Below are 20,216 nucleotides of genomic sequence, written 5' to 3'. Positions count from 1 at the left end.
GGGGATCCCCGTGGCAGCCCGTGCAAAGCACCGCGTCCTGCCGCCCCCGGCACCGAGGGAGAGCCGCCTTGTGCAACCCGGGGAAGCTGCTGCTGCGTAAGGACCGGCCGAGGGGAAGCGGGAGCGCCGTCACCGACCGCAGGACCGGGACCAGGCCGTGGGGCGAAGCCTGGCGCTGGAACAGGCGCACGGCACGCAGTCAGGGGGGAAGACAGCGGAGAGTGGGAGAATGTGGCGAGAGTGCGGATAAGCAGAGCTGCCAGGCCTGGGGGAAGCCCACCTTCTGCCCCCAGCAGGCCTCAGGGTATGCAGTGCCAGCAGCGGGGTCCTTCCTGACCTGGGTGGGCTATGCTGGAACAACCGCTGCTCCCAGGGCAGCCACCGAGCTGTGTTTGCTCAGCTGGGAGAGGAGCCTGACTGCCTGCCCTGGGCACAGCTTGAGCCATCGCCTCACCTGGCCCAGGGCTGTGCCGCACACAGCCTGTCCCCACTCTTCCCCTACTAATCAGCGTTTCTGGCACTGGGACAGGGAGCAGACGGCTCCATTAGGGACTGTTTGTCCTGATACAGGACAGCTCCACAGCCACTTCAATGACCCGATAACAGCCAGAGGCACGCTCCAGCAGAGGAGTGCAAAGGGCAGCAAGGTTCTGCTGGAAGTAAACACCCATTAGAAATAGGGCTCTCCCAGTTAGAGAGCTGAAAACCAGGCCCCAGGCTCTGTCTGCTCACAGCCCAGCTGCTGGACAGGAGAGACAGAGGAAAGTGGTGAAAGAGTCAGACTGATGACTGAGGTGTGCTTCTGTACACACTGCACTGGCACAATGAGACCGGTTACCCCATCACTAGTTCCAGCATGAGCAGCTCCACAGGAGCATTCAAGGTCAGAGAGCAACTACAGAGGGAGTGGGGGTATGCTCTGGTTGCTATCAGATTAAGGGAAAACAAAGTGAGTGCTTGATGAAGAGGCAGCAGAGGGGTTACAGCAGCACCTGTGAGCTTTCTCTGGCAGTAGCCAGGGAGCGGGTGAGAACCAACATGCTGGTGCTGAGCCAAGGAGATGCACCTGTAGAGAGAAAGGGCTAGGAGCAGGAGCAAGGGTGAGTGGTAAAAAGTAAGTAAAATAGCCTGAGAACAGGCATGGGCAGGCAAACAGCTAAAACTTTTAGTTCTGGCAATCCAGGCTTTGTCAGGTACCTCAACACATACCCAGGTGTAGCAGAGCAGGGATGCAGCTTGATTAGGGTGGAAAACACCAGCTGGGATGGAGCTGTGTCAGGGATCGGTGTGCACAGAGGAGACAAAGACTGGTCTGGTAACTCTAGTTTTGACTCTTGTACTTTATGTAAAACACAGTTAAGGAAAGGGAAGATAATACTTAACACAGGCACCTTAAATGGCAAGACGAAGACAGAAAAACCTTACTGTTGATTACTTGGTGCTGCTTTCTGAGACTCCTTCCCCCAGACAAAGTGCTGTGTGCTGGCAGTGCTTCCACTGAGCTCATTGCCATTCGCAGTCTGAGATCACTGCAAAGGAACGGAGAGCAGCAGCCATATGCCCATTTAGGAAGAGGGGACAAAGTGGAATGCATTGTGACATCTGCCTCAAGACACTATAGATCTTGTCAATCCGGTCTATAGAAGGCTAGATAAAAATATTGGCCACCGTGGGCCTTCAGCAACTGAAATTGCTTCTCAAAGTGACAAGAGAAATTCTAAAAATAAACAGATTCCAAGAAAGCACCCAGCGGCGTGCTGTGGGGTGGCCTTTACACTACTACTACGAAGTTGAACTTCCTACTCTCCTAAGGCTCTGAGGATGGTATAGCTGGGTTGGTTGTGGCCTTGTTCCCTTGCCAGCCCCAGAACTGGCTCCTGGAAACCGATGAAGCTAGTATGCAAGACCTTAGTAGGACATCAAAGCAATGCAAGAGGATGAGGCGAGGAAAATATGGCAATTCAATAAATATAAGCTTTTTATTACAATAGAAAATAGTAAAACTCATGTTAAAATAGACTCTTGCTTTTGGACTGCTCAGAAAGCCTAAGCCTCACTTCTACCTGCCAGTGTCCATGCGGGTCCTGACCCCCCCCCAAGCAATGAGCAACACACTTCCGTGGTCAGAGCCTCTCAGCTCCCCTCCCTCCCTAGTGACAGTGAAGGACTACAGCAGCAGACTGAGCCATGCCCTGCCAGGCAGACAGGTAAGGGCTCTCTGTGGGGTTAAAAGTACAACATATGCCTTATCCCTTTGTGCAGTCAGGCTCCTGTTTGAAGCAGGAGCTTTTGGGAAGCTGTGGATAAAAGAAGAGGGAGAAAGAAAAATAAAAGAATAATCAGCAGACACTGGCAGCTATTCTGAGACAGCTAGGAAGGCAGCAAATACATCTGCTAGAAAGAACACAGCATCTAACTGCCTCTGGTCTGCTGATTTGCCTGAGTCACACCACAGCCCGTTGAACACTCTCTGGCTCAGCTTTCCTCTTCAATAATACTTCGTACTATCCTGAAGGAGACTAGCAAATACCACCAAGTCAAAACTCTGTAGCTTACACAGTATTACAAGGGACATCTCCAACCACCTCCTTCCATGGTCAGCCCCGTGCAGGTGAGTGACTGTGCAAAGTCTGGACCATTGTGTGCTCCCCTCCTCCTCACCAGAAAGGGTCAGGGGCAAGACTAGAGTAGAAAGCAAAGGCCATGGGACAGCAAGATCAGATGGGAGGGGACACATTTGTGCACTGCTGCCAGCACAGCAGCACTCACGACTCCAGGTTTTGCCTGCCTACAGCTGGCAAGCTCACTCCAGTCCCTCGTACACAGCTCTCCGTAGCTCAATAGAGAACATCTCTTCCCAGGGCCTGCGGATCCACTCCACCAGCTCTACCAGGAGCTCAGGGCACTCTGTGCGGATGTGCCAAGTGCTCTCCACCTTCAGCACCTGTAAGGGAGGAAAGAGAAGAGGTGGATGAGCAGGGCCCCACCTCAAAGGCATTTATCAGCCCTGAGCTGCTACTCTGCAGCACAGCTGCCAGCTCCTCCCAGTTTCTAAGTGATATCCTTTCTCCTGCTCTGCTACCAGCCATGAAAGTGTCCCTGCATGACTTTTGTATAGCAGCATATTGCTGCACCCCCTCTCCTCTGTGGTGCAGGGCCCTGGGTTAGGATGGGAGATGACAGCCCCAAAATGCTCTTGGCAGTAACAGGATTTGAGCACAATCCAGCCCCTAGCATCTCGTGTGCCCCATGACCTCCCCTTGGTTACCTCATCATAAAGCATCAGCTTGATGTCACAAGGACAGAGGCGATAGGTTATGACATTGCTAATACTGCTGATCGGCTGCTTCTCCTTCAACTGGATGTTGCTCCTAGAAGGCATTTCTGCCTCATGATCTGCATCCAAGGGGGCTGCACCTGCCACTGGTGATTTTCTTCCAGCAGAAACAGCATGCTTCGTGTGCTCAGCAGGGTCACAGGGGAAGCAGATGCCCCTAAAAGGATATGAGGGAATGAGAGGCTTTGCTCAGAGCCTGAGTCACCACAGAACCAGCTTTGCTTTCCACTCCTTCCATAGGGAAATCCTTTCCAGCAACAGTAACTGGGTGAACAGCAGTATCCAGCTTCCAGACTAAAGAAGGGTATATAAATGTACCTGGGCTCGACCAAGCTCATTGCTAGAGCATGCACACAAAAGACTGCCACCCAGCTAGCCTTGTCCAGCCAATATCTTCATGTGAGGCAGGAAAAGGAACTTCAGTACTTTGACCGCTTCAACAACCTGCTATTCCTTATTTAAAAGTCAGCAGCTCTAGCTAAAAGGCCACCTTTTTTGGACTGAATTTGCCTGCCAGTAGATGTGATGGATGGAACACAGGGTAAATAAAATTAAATACTAAGATGGGACATGTCATAAATACAGCAGAAAGCAGGATAGTTTTGGAGGGAGTATAAGTATCACCCATTTGCTTCCACTGGATGCAAATGAAAATCACTAGAATTTGGGAGTAAGTCAGATGCACAGAACTGGCTGAGGCAACAGGGAATCACAAACTGCTATAGCAACATGTTGCTTTTCTTGTCACATTTCACTCTTGGGAATAAATAGGAATATCAGAGATGGGATGTTCAATTAGTCCTGTCTACTTGGCACAAGGCCTCAGCTTGAACTGTGTCCAGTTTGGGGCACTGTATTCTAAAAAAGGAAAAAAAAAAACCTGCTGAGTAACAAAAGCATAGTTTTAAATTCTTCTTTCCACAGGCTATCTATTCAGCTTAGATTGAGACTAAGAAGCATACTTCCCACTGAATCCTCCTAATTCTCTCTTATACCTTTCTGGTGGCCAACGGCAAAAGAGGCTGCAAGAGCAGTGACAAAAACAGGGTCCTAAGATAAGAGGACACCGGAATTGTTCAAGGAATACTCAAATGTCAAGTATAACTCATGTGGACATCAGCAAGATCTGGCATAGAACTGTTGGACTCAGCAGACTCCTCTTATTCCGTTGTGAAAGAGATTAGACATCTGCTTTTTCCTCACAAACTGAAGAGCCTTTCAGCTCCTGACACCTTACCAGCTGTGTGTGACCCCTGAGCTCATGGCAGTAATACAACCCTTGGGTCACCGCCAGCTTCTAAGAAGCCATTCTAAGTTTTCACCAAATCTGGTGTGCAGGACAAAATGCTCCCTAGAGTCTGGACTTCTGTGTAGAAAAGTGCTAGGAGATTCAGTGGATATATCGGAAGAAGCATACTACTGTCCTATATCTCAGCACTAAAAGTCTTTCAGCCATGCCCCTGCCACATCTTGCTAGTAAAGCCATGCCCCAACCGCATTCCCACATGCTGAATATCAAAAAGACAAGCACCTAAGAAGAAAACACAAGGTGTGGTAGATCTAGCCATTGAAATCTCCTGTACCTTGAATGAGGTAGGCCAGCAGGTAGAAGAAACATATGCCACCTGCAGCTGCAGAACCTGTGTCCCTGGAGTCCAGCAGAGGCCTGGAGGAGATAGAACAGTAGAACTCTCAAAGAGGCACTGCCTTGCTTAGCAACTCCAGTGAAACCCCTTTGCCTGCTCACCCCTGTGCAGCAGAGACCTGAGCCAGTTGCCATAAGCCTATCGCGCATATCTGGCAGCCACTCCTGCTGTGCCTCTGCTGCCCTGTCTTGAGTGCTCTGCTTCCCAGGCACTGCTGGACAAGCAGATGTCCTTTTCTACCCAAACCCCCAACCTCTCAGAGACTGCTCTTACCAGAGCCAATGTTGAGGATTCATTTCCACAGTGGGGATTTCCTTCACCTTACTCCTGTTCTTTGCAGGCAGCTCTTGCATAAGATCTAAAGAGGGTAGAAGGTAGATGTCTTATTGCAAGCCCAGGGGCAGTATGTAACAACTCAGGAGAGTTCTCTAGTCTGTAGAGAGACACTGGAATTCATGATACTAGTGGGTTCTCCCCCAGACTTTTTTCTGAGCTGCCAAGATGTGAATTTCCAACATACATCCAACTTCCAATCTCCTTTTAGCTTTCCTGGGGAAAATCCTCTCCCACCCCCCTGCTACAAATTCACTCTTACATGTCAGGGTCTGAAGGAACTGGTCACAGCAACTTTGGCTCCGGATCAGCAGATTGTAGGAGGCTTTTGGGTTCTCAAACTCCATTCGCAAGCTCTGGTGGCAAAGTCCCACTTCCAGATGGGAAATATCAGACAGGTAGTGAGAGTCATCCTTCTTCAGCCAGTCTGCAGGTTGTCCCCTAATCACAGAGCACAGCCCTCAGCAGCAGCAGGCTGCCCCATCTCCTTTCCCACAACAGATTGCAGCAGGGGGCTTTACCAGAAGAGCCTCTGCATGTCACCACACCTCTCAGGTAAGGCTGACAGAGGCGGGTACTACCCAACACTCACAGCTTTGCTGCAAGGTCTCACTCGCCACCATTCTCCTCACCTGATAACCCCAGTAACTTCCAGCACATAGATCCTGAGGTTAGAGGCAACCAGAATTGAGAGGAACTCTCCTTGCCGACCAAACTTCACGATGGTCACCTAGAGCACAGAGAGAACAAGTAATAGTACTGGCCTGCCTCTTTGCCAGTCCACCCATGGAAAGAGCTGACCCAGACATGCTTCAGCTTCCTTTGCACCTCTCAGTCTGCCCTGAGGTAGTCTGGAGAACTTGTAGCGCACCTAGGATAGCCTAGGAGCAGGGCTGCCCACAGGTTGTAGGAGAGGAGCTACCAGAGCTCACCTTGAGGAAGCACTGGAACTCCTCATCGTTCTCCTCAAAAACCTCCATATCCAGATACAGCTTCAGGCGATGATCCACAGAACGGAAGTCCCTTGTGTTCAGCACGCTGTTTGCAGCTGAGGAGAGCAAAGGGTGAGATCAAAACTCTTCCCACTGACCAGAAGCTGAAAAGCATGCAGACCTGGCACTAGCAGAGCAGCATTATCCTCTCAATATATTCCCTCAAGTAATCTCTTCTCAAAACAAGGACAGAGCTAAGGCTTTCTGGGCTGTGGCCTGGAACATCAAATATGAGGGGATTCCATCACTCTGACACTCACCCCTTGAGACGTTCTTTGGTCTAATTCATCTTCAACCTACACTCAATTGTTTAATCAGAGGGGAACACTGCTTTGCTGACAGATTTGGCAGGAGAGCAATTCCACAGCTTGCCCACAAAGCCAAAAAGACATTTCTCATTTCAGATGATCAGCTTCTTTAATTCTGACTCAGACTACAATAAGGCTGAAAGGGACTGCAGAAGACATGAAGAAAGTTACTCAAAAATTTAACTTGGGTCTGCCATGCAATTGTATGACCAAGTCCTATATACAATAGCCATGATACTGTCCAAGAGAACAAACATCCCACTAGGGCCTGTTCTCCACCAGAAATACTACACTAATCAACTTTTCAGAATATATGTTTTCATGGCCCCAGTTTTGTATTAGAATCTTGTGATTTGACCTAAAATGAGACTGCTTTACCTCTCATGCTTATTTTGAGTGCACAAGACTGAACATAGTGGTCCTTAAGACTAGTTCTATACCAAGTCCTCTTCAGAAGCAGAGCAGACTTGAAAAGCCAGTAAAGATCTCTAGATGGAGAAGCTGATGGGTTTTAGGTCTTGACTAGAGTGCACTTTCAATAGAGTCACTTGGTGGAATGGACCAGTTGACTGGTCCTCTCCAACTTCAGTCATTCTGTAAGCTACATACTGATGCCCAAGCAAAAACAGTCTCTGTCACAACAGAAATCCTAGGCCTTTCAAATAAAGCACATGTGGACATCCTAGTAGCTGCTGCTTTGTATGATATCCCTCACACAGTCTTTTTTTTTTTTTTTTTTTGGTTATGGGCTTTGTCATCTGAGCTTACCAAAACCACTGAGGAAAACACAAGTGGCTGTAAAACCTCTAAACAGAGCCTCCTGTAAACACACTAGCCTTACTCTATGCTTAGGCCACAAACTAGAAGCAGAGGAATTTTGTGTGTATGCTTCTCCAAAAACAACTTTCCAGCTGGCAGCTCACTAGTACTACAAGAACCCTGTGTATTGGTAACTGAGCAGTGCAGCTCCCAGAAAAAGATCCCATTAGTCAAAGTCTGAGCAATATTAGGGACCAATTAGGTGCTGACTCAGTTTTCCCTTCCTTCAGGCATGAGGATTGAACAGAGCGGGATGTGAAGCACTCTGCCCACAAGAACCAGTCACTGAACCTTGTGGTTGATAATCTCTTTCCACATTAAACTGGAAGCAACACAGCCTGCAAGTACTAGAAACAGTTCACAACACCTCTAAACCCTGTGCAACTCTGACATACTCACAAGGACTGAGGTTCCATGTTTCCTCTGAGTCAAAGTTCATAGAGAGATGTGAAGAAGTGGGTCCACGAGAAGCACTGTAACGGTAACTCCCCATCATGCTGCCCGCATTGATGTCTGTGTGGCTGAGGGACAAGTACTGGCTCTTCATGCCCAGCTCCTTCTTCCCATAGCCTCCATCTGTACTGCGAGAGCTGGAATGGATAGTGCTGTCATGCTCACCACTCAGCTCTGGGGTCCTGGTGCTGTTACTGGTATCCATCTCTGAGCTGTCCTCCCCACCGATGTAGAACTTCCCACTCTCCCTGGCCAGAGCAGGCACATCCTCCTGCTGGCTGCCTCCCTCCAGGACAGAGTCTGACAGGTCCTCACTTGTGCCATCATGGCTGGGTGGCACAGGCGTGCTGGAGCTTACTTCTGAAGGCAGGATTACCACATGGTCACTGGAACAACTGGGACAGGCTATGAGTTCACCAGCTGCTGAAGCATCTATGGAAGATTTAATTAGGGATAAAGGAAAAAAAGAAAAAGAAGGAACAGCTCTGCTACAAGGCTTTACTTTTTCTCCCCTCCCTCTGCAAACCTCAAACCATCCCTTTCAAAGCAGACAATAGATAAACTCTGACTTGAGCAGTTTGTTGAGCAATTCTGCTCTGAATCATATCCTACACAACTCCCCACTGCAAATCAATGAGAAATTCCAGATGATTGCCAACTGCCACCTGAAATAGCCATGCTCAGAACCAGAGTGACCAGCGTAACCTGTAGCTGCAACTGAAACCATATCAGGATTTTGGCCGATTTTGCCTTTCCTCCACTTAACATCCACAAGTGCTTACAGTGCCTCTGAAGCCCAAGCTTACCATCAGTCAATCCAACTTTCTTTAGTCACCTCCTTATCTTCAGCCAGCCAACCTACAAGCCTGCTGTGTCCATTCTCCAGCTGTCATCCCTTCTGACCTTACTTCCTGATGCTAACCTTCACCCACACCACACCCCCAGCTATATCCTGGAACTCCTTATGGGGAAAGACTAGCCTAGGGTGAAGAGGAAAGTTTCCTAGAATGGAAGAAAGCACTGCAGCCATGATGGTACTTTTGCCCCCAGTGCAGAGTTCTCTGATCCCAGAATACTTCCTCATACCAGCAGCATCTTATGAGCTAAGGCTAGACACAAATCTGACATTTCAAGTACAAGCTGAGCTTTGAAAACTCAGCAATTAGAAGACGCTTATTCAGTACTAGTAATGCCTCAGCTAAAATACCACATCTAGCTTCAGACACTCAGAGAAAAATGTGGACAAGTCAAGAAGAGCACAGAGGAGATCAGCAAGAATAACTGGATTGTACAAGATATGACTGACAAGTAAATTATCTAGGGATTTGAGCTTATTTAGTCTAGTGGACAGAAGACAGGACTAGCTGTCTAGGGGGGTAACAGCTCTCCAGCACAAAGAAAGAAATAAATCACTCTCCATAGAGGAAGCAAGAGTGGACTTAAGATCACAGCCTGGAAAGACTTAGGTTAGGGTTGTAGTTGTTTTTTGATGTTCAACAGCCAAAGCTTTATCAAAAATACTGAAGCAGACTCTGTAAAAGCCTCTATTATCAAAGGCCTTTTAGAACAGCCAAGGCATCACCCCCTCCTACACATTCTATGCTCTGCACCATGGCCATTTTGGTAGTCTGCCTATGTACTAGAAAGCATCCTTTTTTTTTTTCCCCCCCCTTTCGGTAGATTACACCCTACCTTGATTTAAGGCAACTAGTGTTTCCAAATTTTTGGTGTCTCCATTCTCTGCAGGATAAGAACTTTGCTGCCCGGAAGCCAGGGACTGCAAAAACTCATGTTTGCACTTCAGACACTGGAGCCTCAGGGATTCCTTCTCCTGGTCCTGATTTCGCCGATTCTCTTCCACAGCTGGGGACAACACTTCAAGCACATACTACACAGCAGCAAAGGCAAAGAAAGTGTCAGCAGGCAGCTATAACTGACCTAATAAAAGCAGGCCTCATCACATCACTTCAGGAGGGAGCATCACATCACTGCAAGGGGAGCAGGACCACATCCCAGCTACATAAGACCCAACAGCCAGTCTGTGTAAGCTTTGCTATGGGCATGGAGCTCCACTGCTGAATACCAAGAGAACCTGTTTGCAGGTCTTTGCCTCATATCTACGTATTTAGAGGCTCCTCTTGGAACTCTAGTCTCAAATGTCCTACCTATTTGCATCTTCTCTGTGGCAGCTTGCATAACTGTACTTAAACAACAGTACTTGGAGAAAAATAGTTGGATTTGAGTTCAGGGTCACTACAGCTATGGTACAGACCAGAGTTGCTGTAACACCGATACTCTCACCATACAGAGAGCTGAGCACAAGCTAGCCCATCATGCAGCATCCAGAAAAAATTATGCTGCATGTTCACAACAAGTAGGGATCACTAACTTGACTACTAGAAACCAGCACACCTATTCCCAATGTGAAAAAACTACAAGGCTTTTTCCTTGAGAGCAGATTTATGCTCCTGAAGCTCTGCTGTTCATGGCCATGCTTAAAGGGCCCTCCACAGGTCATCTGTGCAACAGCATCAATCCTGAGCTTACAAATGAGACATTGTCGACCTGGATTGTCACAGGACTGCAGATGTGTGTGTGCTCAGAGAACACAGGCTCTGTACTTGAAGAATCCAGCATCTTCCAGAAAAAACTGCCCACTTCCCCATTCTTCCCCCCAACTTCCCCTACCTGCAGGCACTGCTCCGGACAGTCATCCAGCACCACATATTTGCGCTTCTGCCGGTCCTTGCGAATGTAGGTAAAGTGCAATATAAGGACAGGGAAAACTCGTTCCAGATCCTGCAGGAGACAGAAAACCCAAATTCCAGGAAAATGACACAGCATCCAGCATTCAGACTACATTTGTTTGTAACAAATGTCACAAACAATGCCATACACGGACTTGATTCTCCCAGAAAGATCCTGATAGCATCTGGGAGCTGGACCAACTCCAGCATCGGAATAGAGCTGGTGCTGGCTTCTGCTGCTTTAGCGCAGGTACTCAAGCAATTTCAATGCTGTTAGATACATAAGCATAGAGTAGAAGAGACTCTCAGTCAGGCTTTACAGGCATTAGGAAAACACTTGCAGGGCGCTCTGACAGAAGTCAAAATCCAGAGTGCTGACCCATACAAGGAGTAAGATGCTAAAGGCTCAGAAAGAGGAAAAGCTCACCATCCTCTTCCAGGTCATCTCAGAGGTTTCTATCTTCTGCAGGCATTTCAGCTCCAGCTTATGGAGGACTCTGGCAGCTTTCAGTTCCACCTCAATCACATGCCTAGCTGTGACCCGCAAGAAGATCCAGTCTGACTCTGGGTCCCCTTCACCTTCTATTTGGCTCACGAGCACTGGCTGGCAAAGGTCCACTGCCAAATAAGACAACAGCACAAGTCAGTGCAAAGTCACTAGAAGTCCCACAGTGTTGAGTAGTATGATGAAGGATTACAAATATCACATTTGATCCAACTATTCTACCATCATCCAAGCCCTCAAATACAGCAGTGAAAAAAAAAAAAACCATTTACCTTCTGGCTTCTCATCTTCTTCCTCTCCCATCATTAGCTCATCTGCCTCCTCTTCTCTCTGTTCTCCTCCCAGAGGCTCACTTGGCTGTACTTCAGGTTCTTCTTCCCCAGCATTGTGGAAAACAGGAGAGGATTCTTTTTGGAGATACTTGAGGTTTTACTTGTTTTGGGTCAAAGCTCTCACTCTGCAAATCCAGTGCTGCAGGCCTGCCTGTGATCTCATCAGCAGAACGGCTACGGCAGATGACAGGTACTTGGTCATGCTCCTCCAGTCTCTTGTACTGCAGCCAGTCAACACCAAAGCGATCTCTGAAACTGTCCATGCGCTCCATCTCCTTCTGATGCTGCAGAACCAGACCTGTAGAGAGAAAACCTGGGAAGTATAACAGTAGTCACCATGCCAAAGCGCTCATCTGACTGCAGGCAGCTCAGCTGCTGTATTACTAAGGAGGAAGAACAAGCCTCACCAGCAGAGGAAGGTAAAACTTGGGACTCATGTTCTGTGTCACTGGGCTCTGAAATGCTTGCTCTGCGCACTTTGACTTTTCCCTGGAACAAACAGGATAAGAATAGTTGAGAGGCACCAGAACAGCGTCTGATCACAGGCTCTGCCAAGCCAAAAGGCTCACTGCTGTTACAGCACAGAGGCACATTGTGAAACATTTGTTACAGTACATCAAGATTGAATTTAAGACAAGTTCCTTCCTAATGTAGAGCAGTGCAGAGGCTCAGTCACACTCAGCCAGTACAAGACCACATTCCACAGCATCAGGCTTTCATGGAGCAGCAGCCCCCTCACCCAACACACCAGCAATGTGGTTAAGAAGCTGTCTCTGTTCCAGACCTTGCCTTTCTTTCGAGGAAGCCTGACAGCCACATTTTCAGCTGGGGACTGGCTGTCACTGAAGTCCGCAGCACAGGAACTGTCCAACGCATTGCGGTCCAATATGGTCTTCTCTGAGGTAGAAGTGTGGATGGACTGTGACACACTTGGCACTAATTCTGGAAGGTGCTGCATCCAGAAGAAGAGAAAGCTGTCTGCTGAGTGTGAAGGGGGGGACAAGAAAACCAGGCCACAACTCAAGTTAGCAACTTCCCTGCTCCTCACCCCGGACCTCTACCATCTCAGTAGAAATGGTGACAACAGCTCCTGCTCAACTGACAGGACTGTTTATCAATTTAACTCAATCTCTGTGTCTCTTAAAAGCAGCAGATGAGATGCTGGGAAACATTTGTTTTGCTGAAATGCAATTCAAGTGTTAAGTGTCAGACAGTGCCTGAAAGGGAAAGGCAAGGCTCCAAGGTCTGCAAGGGCACATAGAACAGAATAAGTTATTCTGGCCAGTCCCAACAATTACTTAAAATCATCATGGACTGAGCCAAAATGAATGTGCTTAAAACAATCAAGATAGTTAATTTTACAGGATGCATGAGGATGCAGAAACCCGTCACACTTCCCACTCCCAGAGCCAGCAAGATTAGTTTACAGCAATTGTACTTACCATTAGGTCCGAGGAAGAGAGTGGCTCTCCATCCAAGAGGAACTGTAATTAGAGACCCATGTGCAGTCAGGTTCTTGGCTGGTATATACTCAGGACAACATTTACTGACTCCTATTTCCCTTCAGGCCATCCAGAGTTGGGATCCTTGGCACAACACTGCAAAGACTACCAGAAACAGCCCTGTTCCTGCCTATCCATAATGCCTTTAGTTGCAGCTACTTGACTCAATAGTATGTACGGCCAGAAGGGACCTGACCCTCCCCTGACGCAGCTCCATGCTGTTCCTTTGGGTCCTGTTGCTGTCACAAGAGAGCAGTCTCATTTTCTCTGGACTGAACAAACCAAATGACCTCAACCACTCCTCATACATCTTGCCCCCTAGACCCTTCACCACCCTCCTCTGAATGCTGATAGTTTTATGTCTTTCTTACCATTGTGGTGCCCAAACCTATTGAAGCAAGGCTGCACCAGCACAGAGTAGAGATGAACAACCCCTTCCCTTAATTGGCTGGCAATGCTTCAGATTAAGGATTAGAGTAAGAAAACTGCCCTGATGGACAGGAACATCAGTACAGAGGCAGCACACGGGTTTTCTGATGTGGCAGCAGGGAGCATGGCTGCGTGAAGCAGGATCCTGCCAGGAGCGGCAGCACACTGAGTCCTTAGCCTCAGTCCCAACTTTCTGCAGAAGTAGCCAAGAGCTGAGTGCACATCCAGCAGGATAAGATTTCAGTTTGCACTGTTACTGGAAAATGTATTAGACTGATGCGAATGCAATGCAGTATTTTCACTGAGGTAGAAACTGACATTGAAGGGCTGTTTATACAACTGAGTTTCACGTGAACAAGTTGCGTCTGGGAGATTCTCAGTTAGGGCATCATTTTTTTTGTTGTTCTAGAAGCCACTGAGCATCATCAATGCTTGCTATTACTCACTAGTTTGAGAAGAGGGCTCAAACAAATGACTGGAGTTTTAGAAGACAGCAGATAAAATAATTCCAGAATTTATAGTGTGATATTATATAGAGTGATATGATAGGATACACTGGGTTGAAAGGGACCTTAAAGATCATCCAGTTCCAACCTCTCTGCAGGGCTGCCTCTCGCCAACTCAGGCTGCCCAGGGCTCCATCCAACCTGGCCTTGAGCACCTCCAGAAATGGGGCACCCACTGCTTCCTTATGCAGCCTGTTCAGTGCCTTACCACCCTCTGAGTAACATCTAACCTAAATTTCTCCTCCTTTAGTTTAAAACCATTTATCCTTGTCCTATCACTATTGAGACTGTGTAAAAAGTTGGTCTACATCTCTTTTTTGCCTGCTGCAGGGAGCCTGCTTTGCAGGGTGTGGACTCAGTGACCTCTAGAGGTCCCTTCCAGCCCCTACAATTTTGTGATTCCGTGATTTTTTTTAGGCTCCCTTCAATTAGTGATATGGTACAACGGAACACAGGGAAGTTACAAAAGAGGAGATTCCCTCAAGCACACTCAACTTGTCTCAAAACTGAAGAGGCAGAAGGGGAAGAAGTGTTAAGATCTGAGGTCTTACAAACCTGAGATCAGCCAGCATACTTCATAAAAAATTAAAGATAAGTTACTCTGCCTGAACCTCCCCACCCCAGAAGTGCTGGATTCAATTTTCAGGTTTACAAGATTATTTCTCCTCATTTGCCCCTGAGCACCAGAATACCCAGGATACCTTCAGCACCAGGGCAGGAGGCCCACAGCAATACTCACATTGGAGAAGGCCGCTCTGGGAGATACATGTAGCAGGGTTGCAGATCGGTGGTTTTGATGGAACCATAATGGGTTTCCCTCTAGATGCAGCTAGGGGAAGGAATTAGAGAAAAAGTTACTAGAAACCACATTCTATGCCTCAATTTAATCTACCTAGAGACTCCAAGATTTCTTTCTGCCTCAGGAAGCATCTTTGCAGAGGAATGGGGATCAATTCAGGAGACATCTAAGCTTTTACAATGCTTCCTGAAAGCTGTTCAGCAAATAGCAAATTAAATTCAAGTATTTCCTATCGAGCCCCTAAATTATCAGGGGCCTTTTCAGTACTGACTCTGAGAAATGCTGAGAGAAGTCCTTTGTAAGCAAATTTTCCTGCACAGATGCTATAGTGCCTGCAGTTATCTACCTTCAGACTTCTTCAAACACTATAAATCTGCAAAAGCACCACAGGAGAACTCCTAGTGAACTTGATGGTGTTAAAATTGGAAAGAAAAAAAAAAAAAAAAAAGAGATGGGGGATGAATATACAGGAAAAGGCTAGCTTGAGCAGGGTCACAGAAAACAAACAAACACAGGTGTCTCTCTAAGACTCCCTCATCACCTTCCCTCATTAAAATCAAATCCTCAAATCCTCAGGAGTTGAATTTACTTTCCTCAACTTTCTTTTTAACCTTGCACTCTCCCAAACACTACATCTCCAACCTACCAACCCACCAGCCTTCACACTTACTTTTTTTAAATAGTGCAGAGTGGACAATGGTGCCAACTGGGCATGTTCCAGCAGCAGGTTATAGGCTACATCCAGGTGCTGAAGATTCACCAGCTGTTCAACCCCTACAACAAAGTGAGAAGCCATCGGCATACTAGAACATACAACTTTAAAAGCTTGTCCCTGCCCCCTTCCCCAAAATTGAACACATGTAATAATAGCTGTGCCCAAGATTTGAAATTCTGCTCCTCCTTGAGAAAAAGAGAAAAGCTCAGACCCAAAGACTCCTCTCAGCTGCAGGCTCACCATTAATGCTGTCAAGTTCATTGTTGCGCAAGATCAGAGTCACCAGCTTGGATCGGCTGAAGATGCCAAGGTTTGGCACTTTGGACAGGAAGTTATAAGCCAGATTGAGGTACTCGAGTTCTGAAAGGGTCTGTTAGGAGAGAAAAGCAGCACTGAGATCTTAGCTCAAAGTCCAGTCCTGAATGCAAGACAGGGTACTAGTCCCTGTCATTCTCTCCATCCCACCAAAACCACTTAAAAAGCAAGCTTCTCAAACTACAGCAAGACTTCAGTGTTCATATTTGGAGCAGTCTGTCTAGGGGTGCTGAGCACAATCTAACTGGTTTACAAACTTCACTAGGAGGATTTTTCCTCTTATTCACCAACTTCAGTGGAGCACAGGAAGGAGATCTGGACATCTTGCCCCAGCCAAAGGACTGAACTTGCTACCAAAAGAAGCCCTTTCTCACCTTTGGAAAGACAGTGGTAAATGACATACTGTGAGCCTTAGGAACTCACTGAAAAGATGCTTCACAGCTTCTATGAAAAGCAGCACACCCAGCTCAGCAGAGCCTGGATTTTAATGCCTTTTCCCAGGGACACACATGCTGCTTTGACAAACTTCCATCCTTCTAAAGTAACTGACTAGAGATTTTGTACGGCAAGAAAGAAATGCTTTTGGCTGCCTGGACAAACCAAACAGCAAATCTCAATAGCCCCACACCTCACTGCACAGATAACAGCAAAGCTTCAGCCACACTGACTTGTGGCCAAGTGATGAACATGGCAACGCATACAGCAAAGGCTTCAGAGCACATGAGGAACGCTGCCTTCTTTGCCTCAGCGGTGCATGGGCTGTACACACAGGGGAACAATTTAAAGGCTGCAAGCACTGCCTCTACATCACACGCCTGTTGGACCATGTCTCCACCTCCTGTCTTACACCTCACTTAGCAAGCGGCAGTGTCCTCTTTATACAAGGGAACTCTGGTGCTCAGCCCAAGATACTCACCGTTAAATATTGCTCACAATCTTGGACCTTGTTGTGACTCAAATCCAAGACTCTAAGTGCATTCAGTAATTGCTGAAGGATGAAAAGATACTAGATCAGTTCTTATAAGTGTCTCTAGTGCAGCATGAAAAGGTTGTCCTGCTGGGAGAGGCCAGCAAAATTAACACCACTCATCCCTCTCACCCAGAGAAAGCACCAGCAACGAGTGGTCAATTTCTGGCCATGATCATCTGCACACTTATACTCACACATGCAGGAAAGATGCCCAACTCACCAGTGAATCATCCAAGGCAGTGATGGAGTTATAGCTGAAGTTGACCATCTGCAATTCCAACCAGGGGAGAGCACAGCTCAGATCTCCACCACATGCTGAAATGATTTCCTAGGAGGAAGAGAGGAGCCATTCCTTGGTTAGCACTAGCTGTTACTGTAACAGCAGATGAACATACAAGAACACCAAGTCTAGAACAACGGTGACAAATTGTGCCTTACAGATCGTGCCTTGCCCAGAATGGATTAGTGACTTATAAGTCATTGCCAAGTATTTGGTGGTAATTACATAGTTAGATATTCAGAAGGAAGGGGAGATGCCTTTGCTTCTTACACACAAGTAGCAATAGTTAACCTGTTACAATTCAGAGACTCTGAAAACTTAACCACAGGCTCATTCTAACAAAAACACTTTTTCAGACCTCCATCAAGGACAGACCCAGCAATCAGACACACATACTCCCGTTGAACAACTCATGCTCTGACAGGCAAAAGAATCTCTCAAAGTGCTCTCTGTCAGCAACCACTGCTCCCCAGCAGGCAGCTGCTTCCAAGCCCCGCAGAAGCCCACAGCCCCACTGCTAATATGACCCACACTACTCAGTTCTCCATGGTTGGAGCTTGCTTTCATGTCTCAGAAACCTTCAGTGCAAGAGTGCAGATAAGGGCACAGCACTTCCTTCTGACAATCAGCTCTAACTTAAGATTGCTGAGGTGCAACCAAATAATCCCTGACCAGCTACAGAACTCTGAATGGAGAAATGGGCAGAGACAGACTTATCCAGTACAAATATTGGCCAGAACCAAAAATTCTCGAGCAGCTATAAAGGAGACTGCAGAGCACAGGTGTAATTAACCAGGGAACACTTCATCATTATTCATGGGGTAAGACACCAGAATGGGGTAAAGGAGAAAAAGCTGTATATGAGATGGATAGATATGGTGCTTAAGATTGCCCCTATACTTCCCTATTTGATCTCCTGCATAGCTTCCCATGAGCTGCACAGAGACACTCACCTCCAGTGTACTGATACATTTGGAGCAGGTTAAAGATTCCAGCTGAGAATAGACAAATCGCAGACCCCGGAGGCAATGTGGAGGGACAGATCTCAACTGCAGCAATGATGAGAAAGCAAGGACAACATACATCAAAATATACAGTGCAAGAGCAGCTGCTATTCTAGGCCCATCTGCACAAGGAGTCTCCCATTTTCCTGCTGGAGCCTCCCTTCCCAGTACTCTAACCATTGTTCACACCCAAGCTGCACCCTAAGCAAGTGTTGCAGTTTAGATGTAACCCTGTAGGCAGGCCACAAAAGCCAACCCAGTTTTTAGGAGTAGAGGCATTCTCCAACCGCAAAACTAAGTAAAGAGCAGCCACACCGCAAGACTGAAAGCCAGTTCTGCCTCCTGTACTTACTTCCAAGTGCCGGAGGGACTTGAAAGGGAAAATCTTCACAGTAGATTGTAAAGCACAGTTTGGAACATGAATGAGCTAGAAAAAAAATCAGGAAAGAAGCCTCATATAAACCTCAGTTTATTAAGCAATACTTGTGAAGCAATACTGTTGATGTACCATGAATGGGCGCGTTCTCCAGCTCAGATGTTACATAACATGCTCTGTTATTTAGCATTATTTAGTGCCCTCCATGCTGGCATCTACTCTATCTCATGGTCCCACAGTTCAGTAAAGACCCAACAGAAATGCAGGCAGCACAAGGCCGCCTGACCATATAGCTCTGTTTCTTCTCCCTTGCTCACGCGGCTTCACCACTTTCAGAGGTGCAGGAAGGTCTGACAGATGGGATCCTCATCAATCAGCATTAACTGAATAAAAACAAATCTAGCTGCTGGAGCTATGGTTATCAATCAGCTGAGTGGAACTAGAGTACTGGTGGGAGGTGTACGAGTACATTTCACAAGAATGGGCCAGTTAAGGCAAATCATGAGCAGATACGTGAAAAATAACGTTGTTCTCCAAAACACTGTTAACATCAGACTGATGTGGTTGAAAACATCTCCTTTGCATTCTGTAGTGCAGCCATAGGCTCTATCACCACAAAATAGCTAAGATCATGTTCATATATTACAAAGGAGCTTATTAGACTCAGCTCCTTTCCTTTTCTTTCAGCGGACAGCACAGTCTTTCAGACAAAGGAAGCAGTGAGGCAGTTAACGCTCCTACTGCAGACACCAGGGTACAAATGGAGAGACCATCTCTGCCAGCTACATGCACGCAGAAGTGACTCATCAGGTGCAGAAGAACAGACTCTCAGGGCCTCCTCAGCACTATGGCTTTCACAGCTCCAGCCACGGCAGCAATGAATCACCGCCTGCTTCTGCCAGCACTCATGAAGCATGCTGAGCAGGATCGTTTGCAGGGGACGCTCATTCTGGGAAGCAACCACGGTCAATTTCAACAAAGTTCACGTCAGCTACCATCTCTGTTTTGTGTCCAGAGAACTTAACCATATCCTTCTCTGTCTTTCCACAGACTTAGGAAGCTGAACGAGCTGACGCTACAGTAAGCAGCTTGCCCTCTGCCCGGGACCTGTTATTTGGTTAATACAAGTAGTGACCACAGCATACTCCTGACTGAGCATCTTTCCCTTCCTCACCCTGTCGGAGGAGCTGTATTTCTGCACTGCCTCTGGGCTCCCACTCTGATCTCCAGCTCAGCACGTCGCTGTAAAACTCCCAGCAACATTCAAACCGTTGTCTCCCATCTCCCCCACGGGGAAACACACAGACCCGCAGGCTCAGCCACAACACCTCTTAGCACAGCTGTGGGTCCCAGGAGCAGCCTATACGCGCAATCCCCTTCTCCTTCCGAGCCCGTTTCACCCCTGCTGCCCGGGCAGTACGGACCTTGAGGGAGTGCGTTTTCTGCAGCATGTCGAAAAGGAACTGCGCCTGGAGGATGGCGGCGGTCTCGGCCGGGTGGGAGGGCAGTGCCACGAAGCCGCGGTGCTGGTTGCGGGAGCCCAAGTGCTGCTCGAAGACCCGCGTCAGGTGCTGCAGCGTGGGGGTGAGCAGCGTCAACGTGCTGGAGCCGTCCAGGACCAGGTCTCCTACGGGGAACGGAGAGCAGGGCGGGCCCGTGAGCGCCGTCGCCGGCCGGGCCTTCCCACCCTCCGAGCGGCCGCCGCTCACCTGTGTCCTGCAGCAGCCGCGCTAGGCCGCTCACCAGCGGCTCCGCCGCCGCCGCCGCCGCCGCCATCCGCACGGGGGAGCCGACGCGGGACGCGGAGCGGAGCGGAGCCCTGCTCGGCTCGTGTCTGCTCGCCCCGAG

At 48.0% G+C, this 20,216-nt stretch overlaps 1 protein-coding gene across 1 annotated transcript; it reads right to left on the bottom strand.

Annotated features, from left to right (window-relative positions):
• Nucleotides 1-1,313: 1,313 nt before the first annotated feature.
• Nucleotides 1,314-20,208, bottom strand: STK11IP (serine/threonine kinase 11 interacting protein). Its single transcript, XM_019617138.1, is given in 26 exon segments — nucleotides 1,314-2,944; nucleotides 3,269-3,405; nucleotides 3,408-3,494; nucleotides 4,921-5,003; nucleotides 5,257-5,341; nucleotides 5,579-5,757; nucleotides 5,949-6,046; nucleotides 6,249-6,364; nucleotides 7,835-8,320; nucleotides 9,581-9,776; nucleotides 10,577-10,687; nucleotides 11,063-11,253; nucleotides 11,413-11,551; nucleotides 11,553-11,770; nucleotides 11,880-11,961; nucleotides 12,257-12,424; nucleotides 12,915-12,956; nucleotides 14,649-14,738; nucleotides 15,379-15,482; nucleotides 15,664-15,793; nucleotides 16,655-16,726; nucleotides 16,929-17,036; nucleotides 17,942-18,037; nucleotides 18,345-18,419; nucleotides 19,793-19,995; nucleotides 20,078-20,208. Coding segments are annotated over 26 exon segments (3,504 nt in total). The 5' UTR covers nucleotides 20,145-20,208; the 3' UTR covers nucleotides 1,314-2,803.
• Between the last annotated feature and the right edge of the window lie 8 nt (nucleotides 20,209-20,216).

Source organism: Meleagris gallopavo, chromosome 7, assembly GCF_000146605.3.
Source record: "Meleagris gallopavo isolate NT-WF06-2002-E0010 breed Aviagen turkey brand Nicholas breeding stock chromosome 7, Turkey_5.1, whole genome shotgun sequence".
NCBI classification, from domain to species: Eukaryota; Metazoa; Chordata; class Aves; order Galliformes; family Phasianidae; genus Meleagris; species Meleagris gallopavo.
The sequence above is the reverse complement of the archived record's forward strand: the minus strand, read 5'-3'. Positions and strand labels throughout refer to the sequence as shown.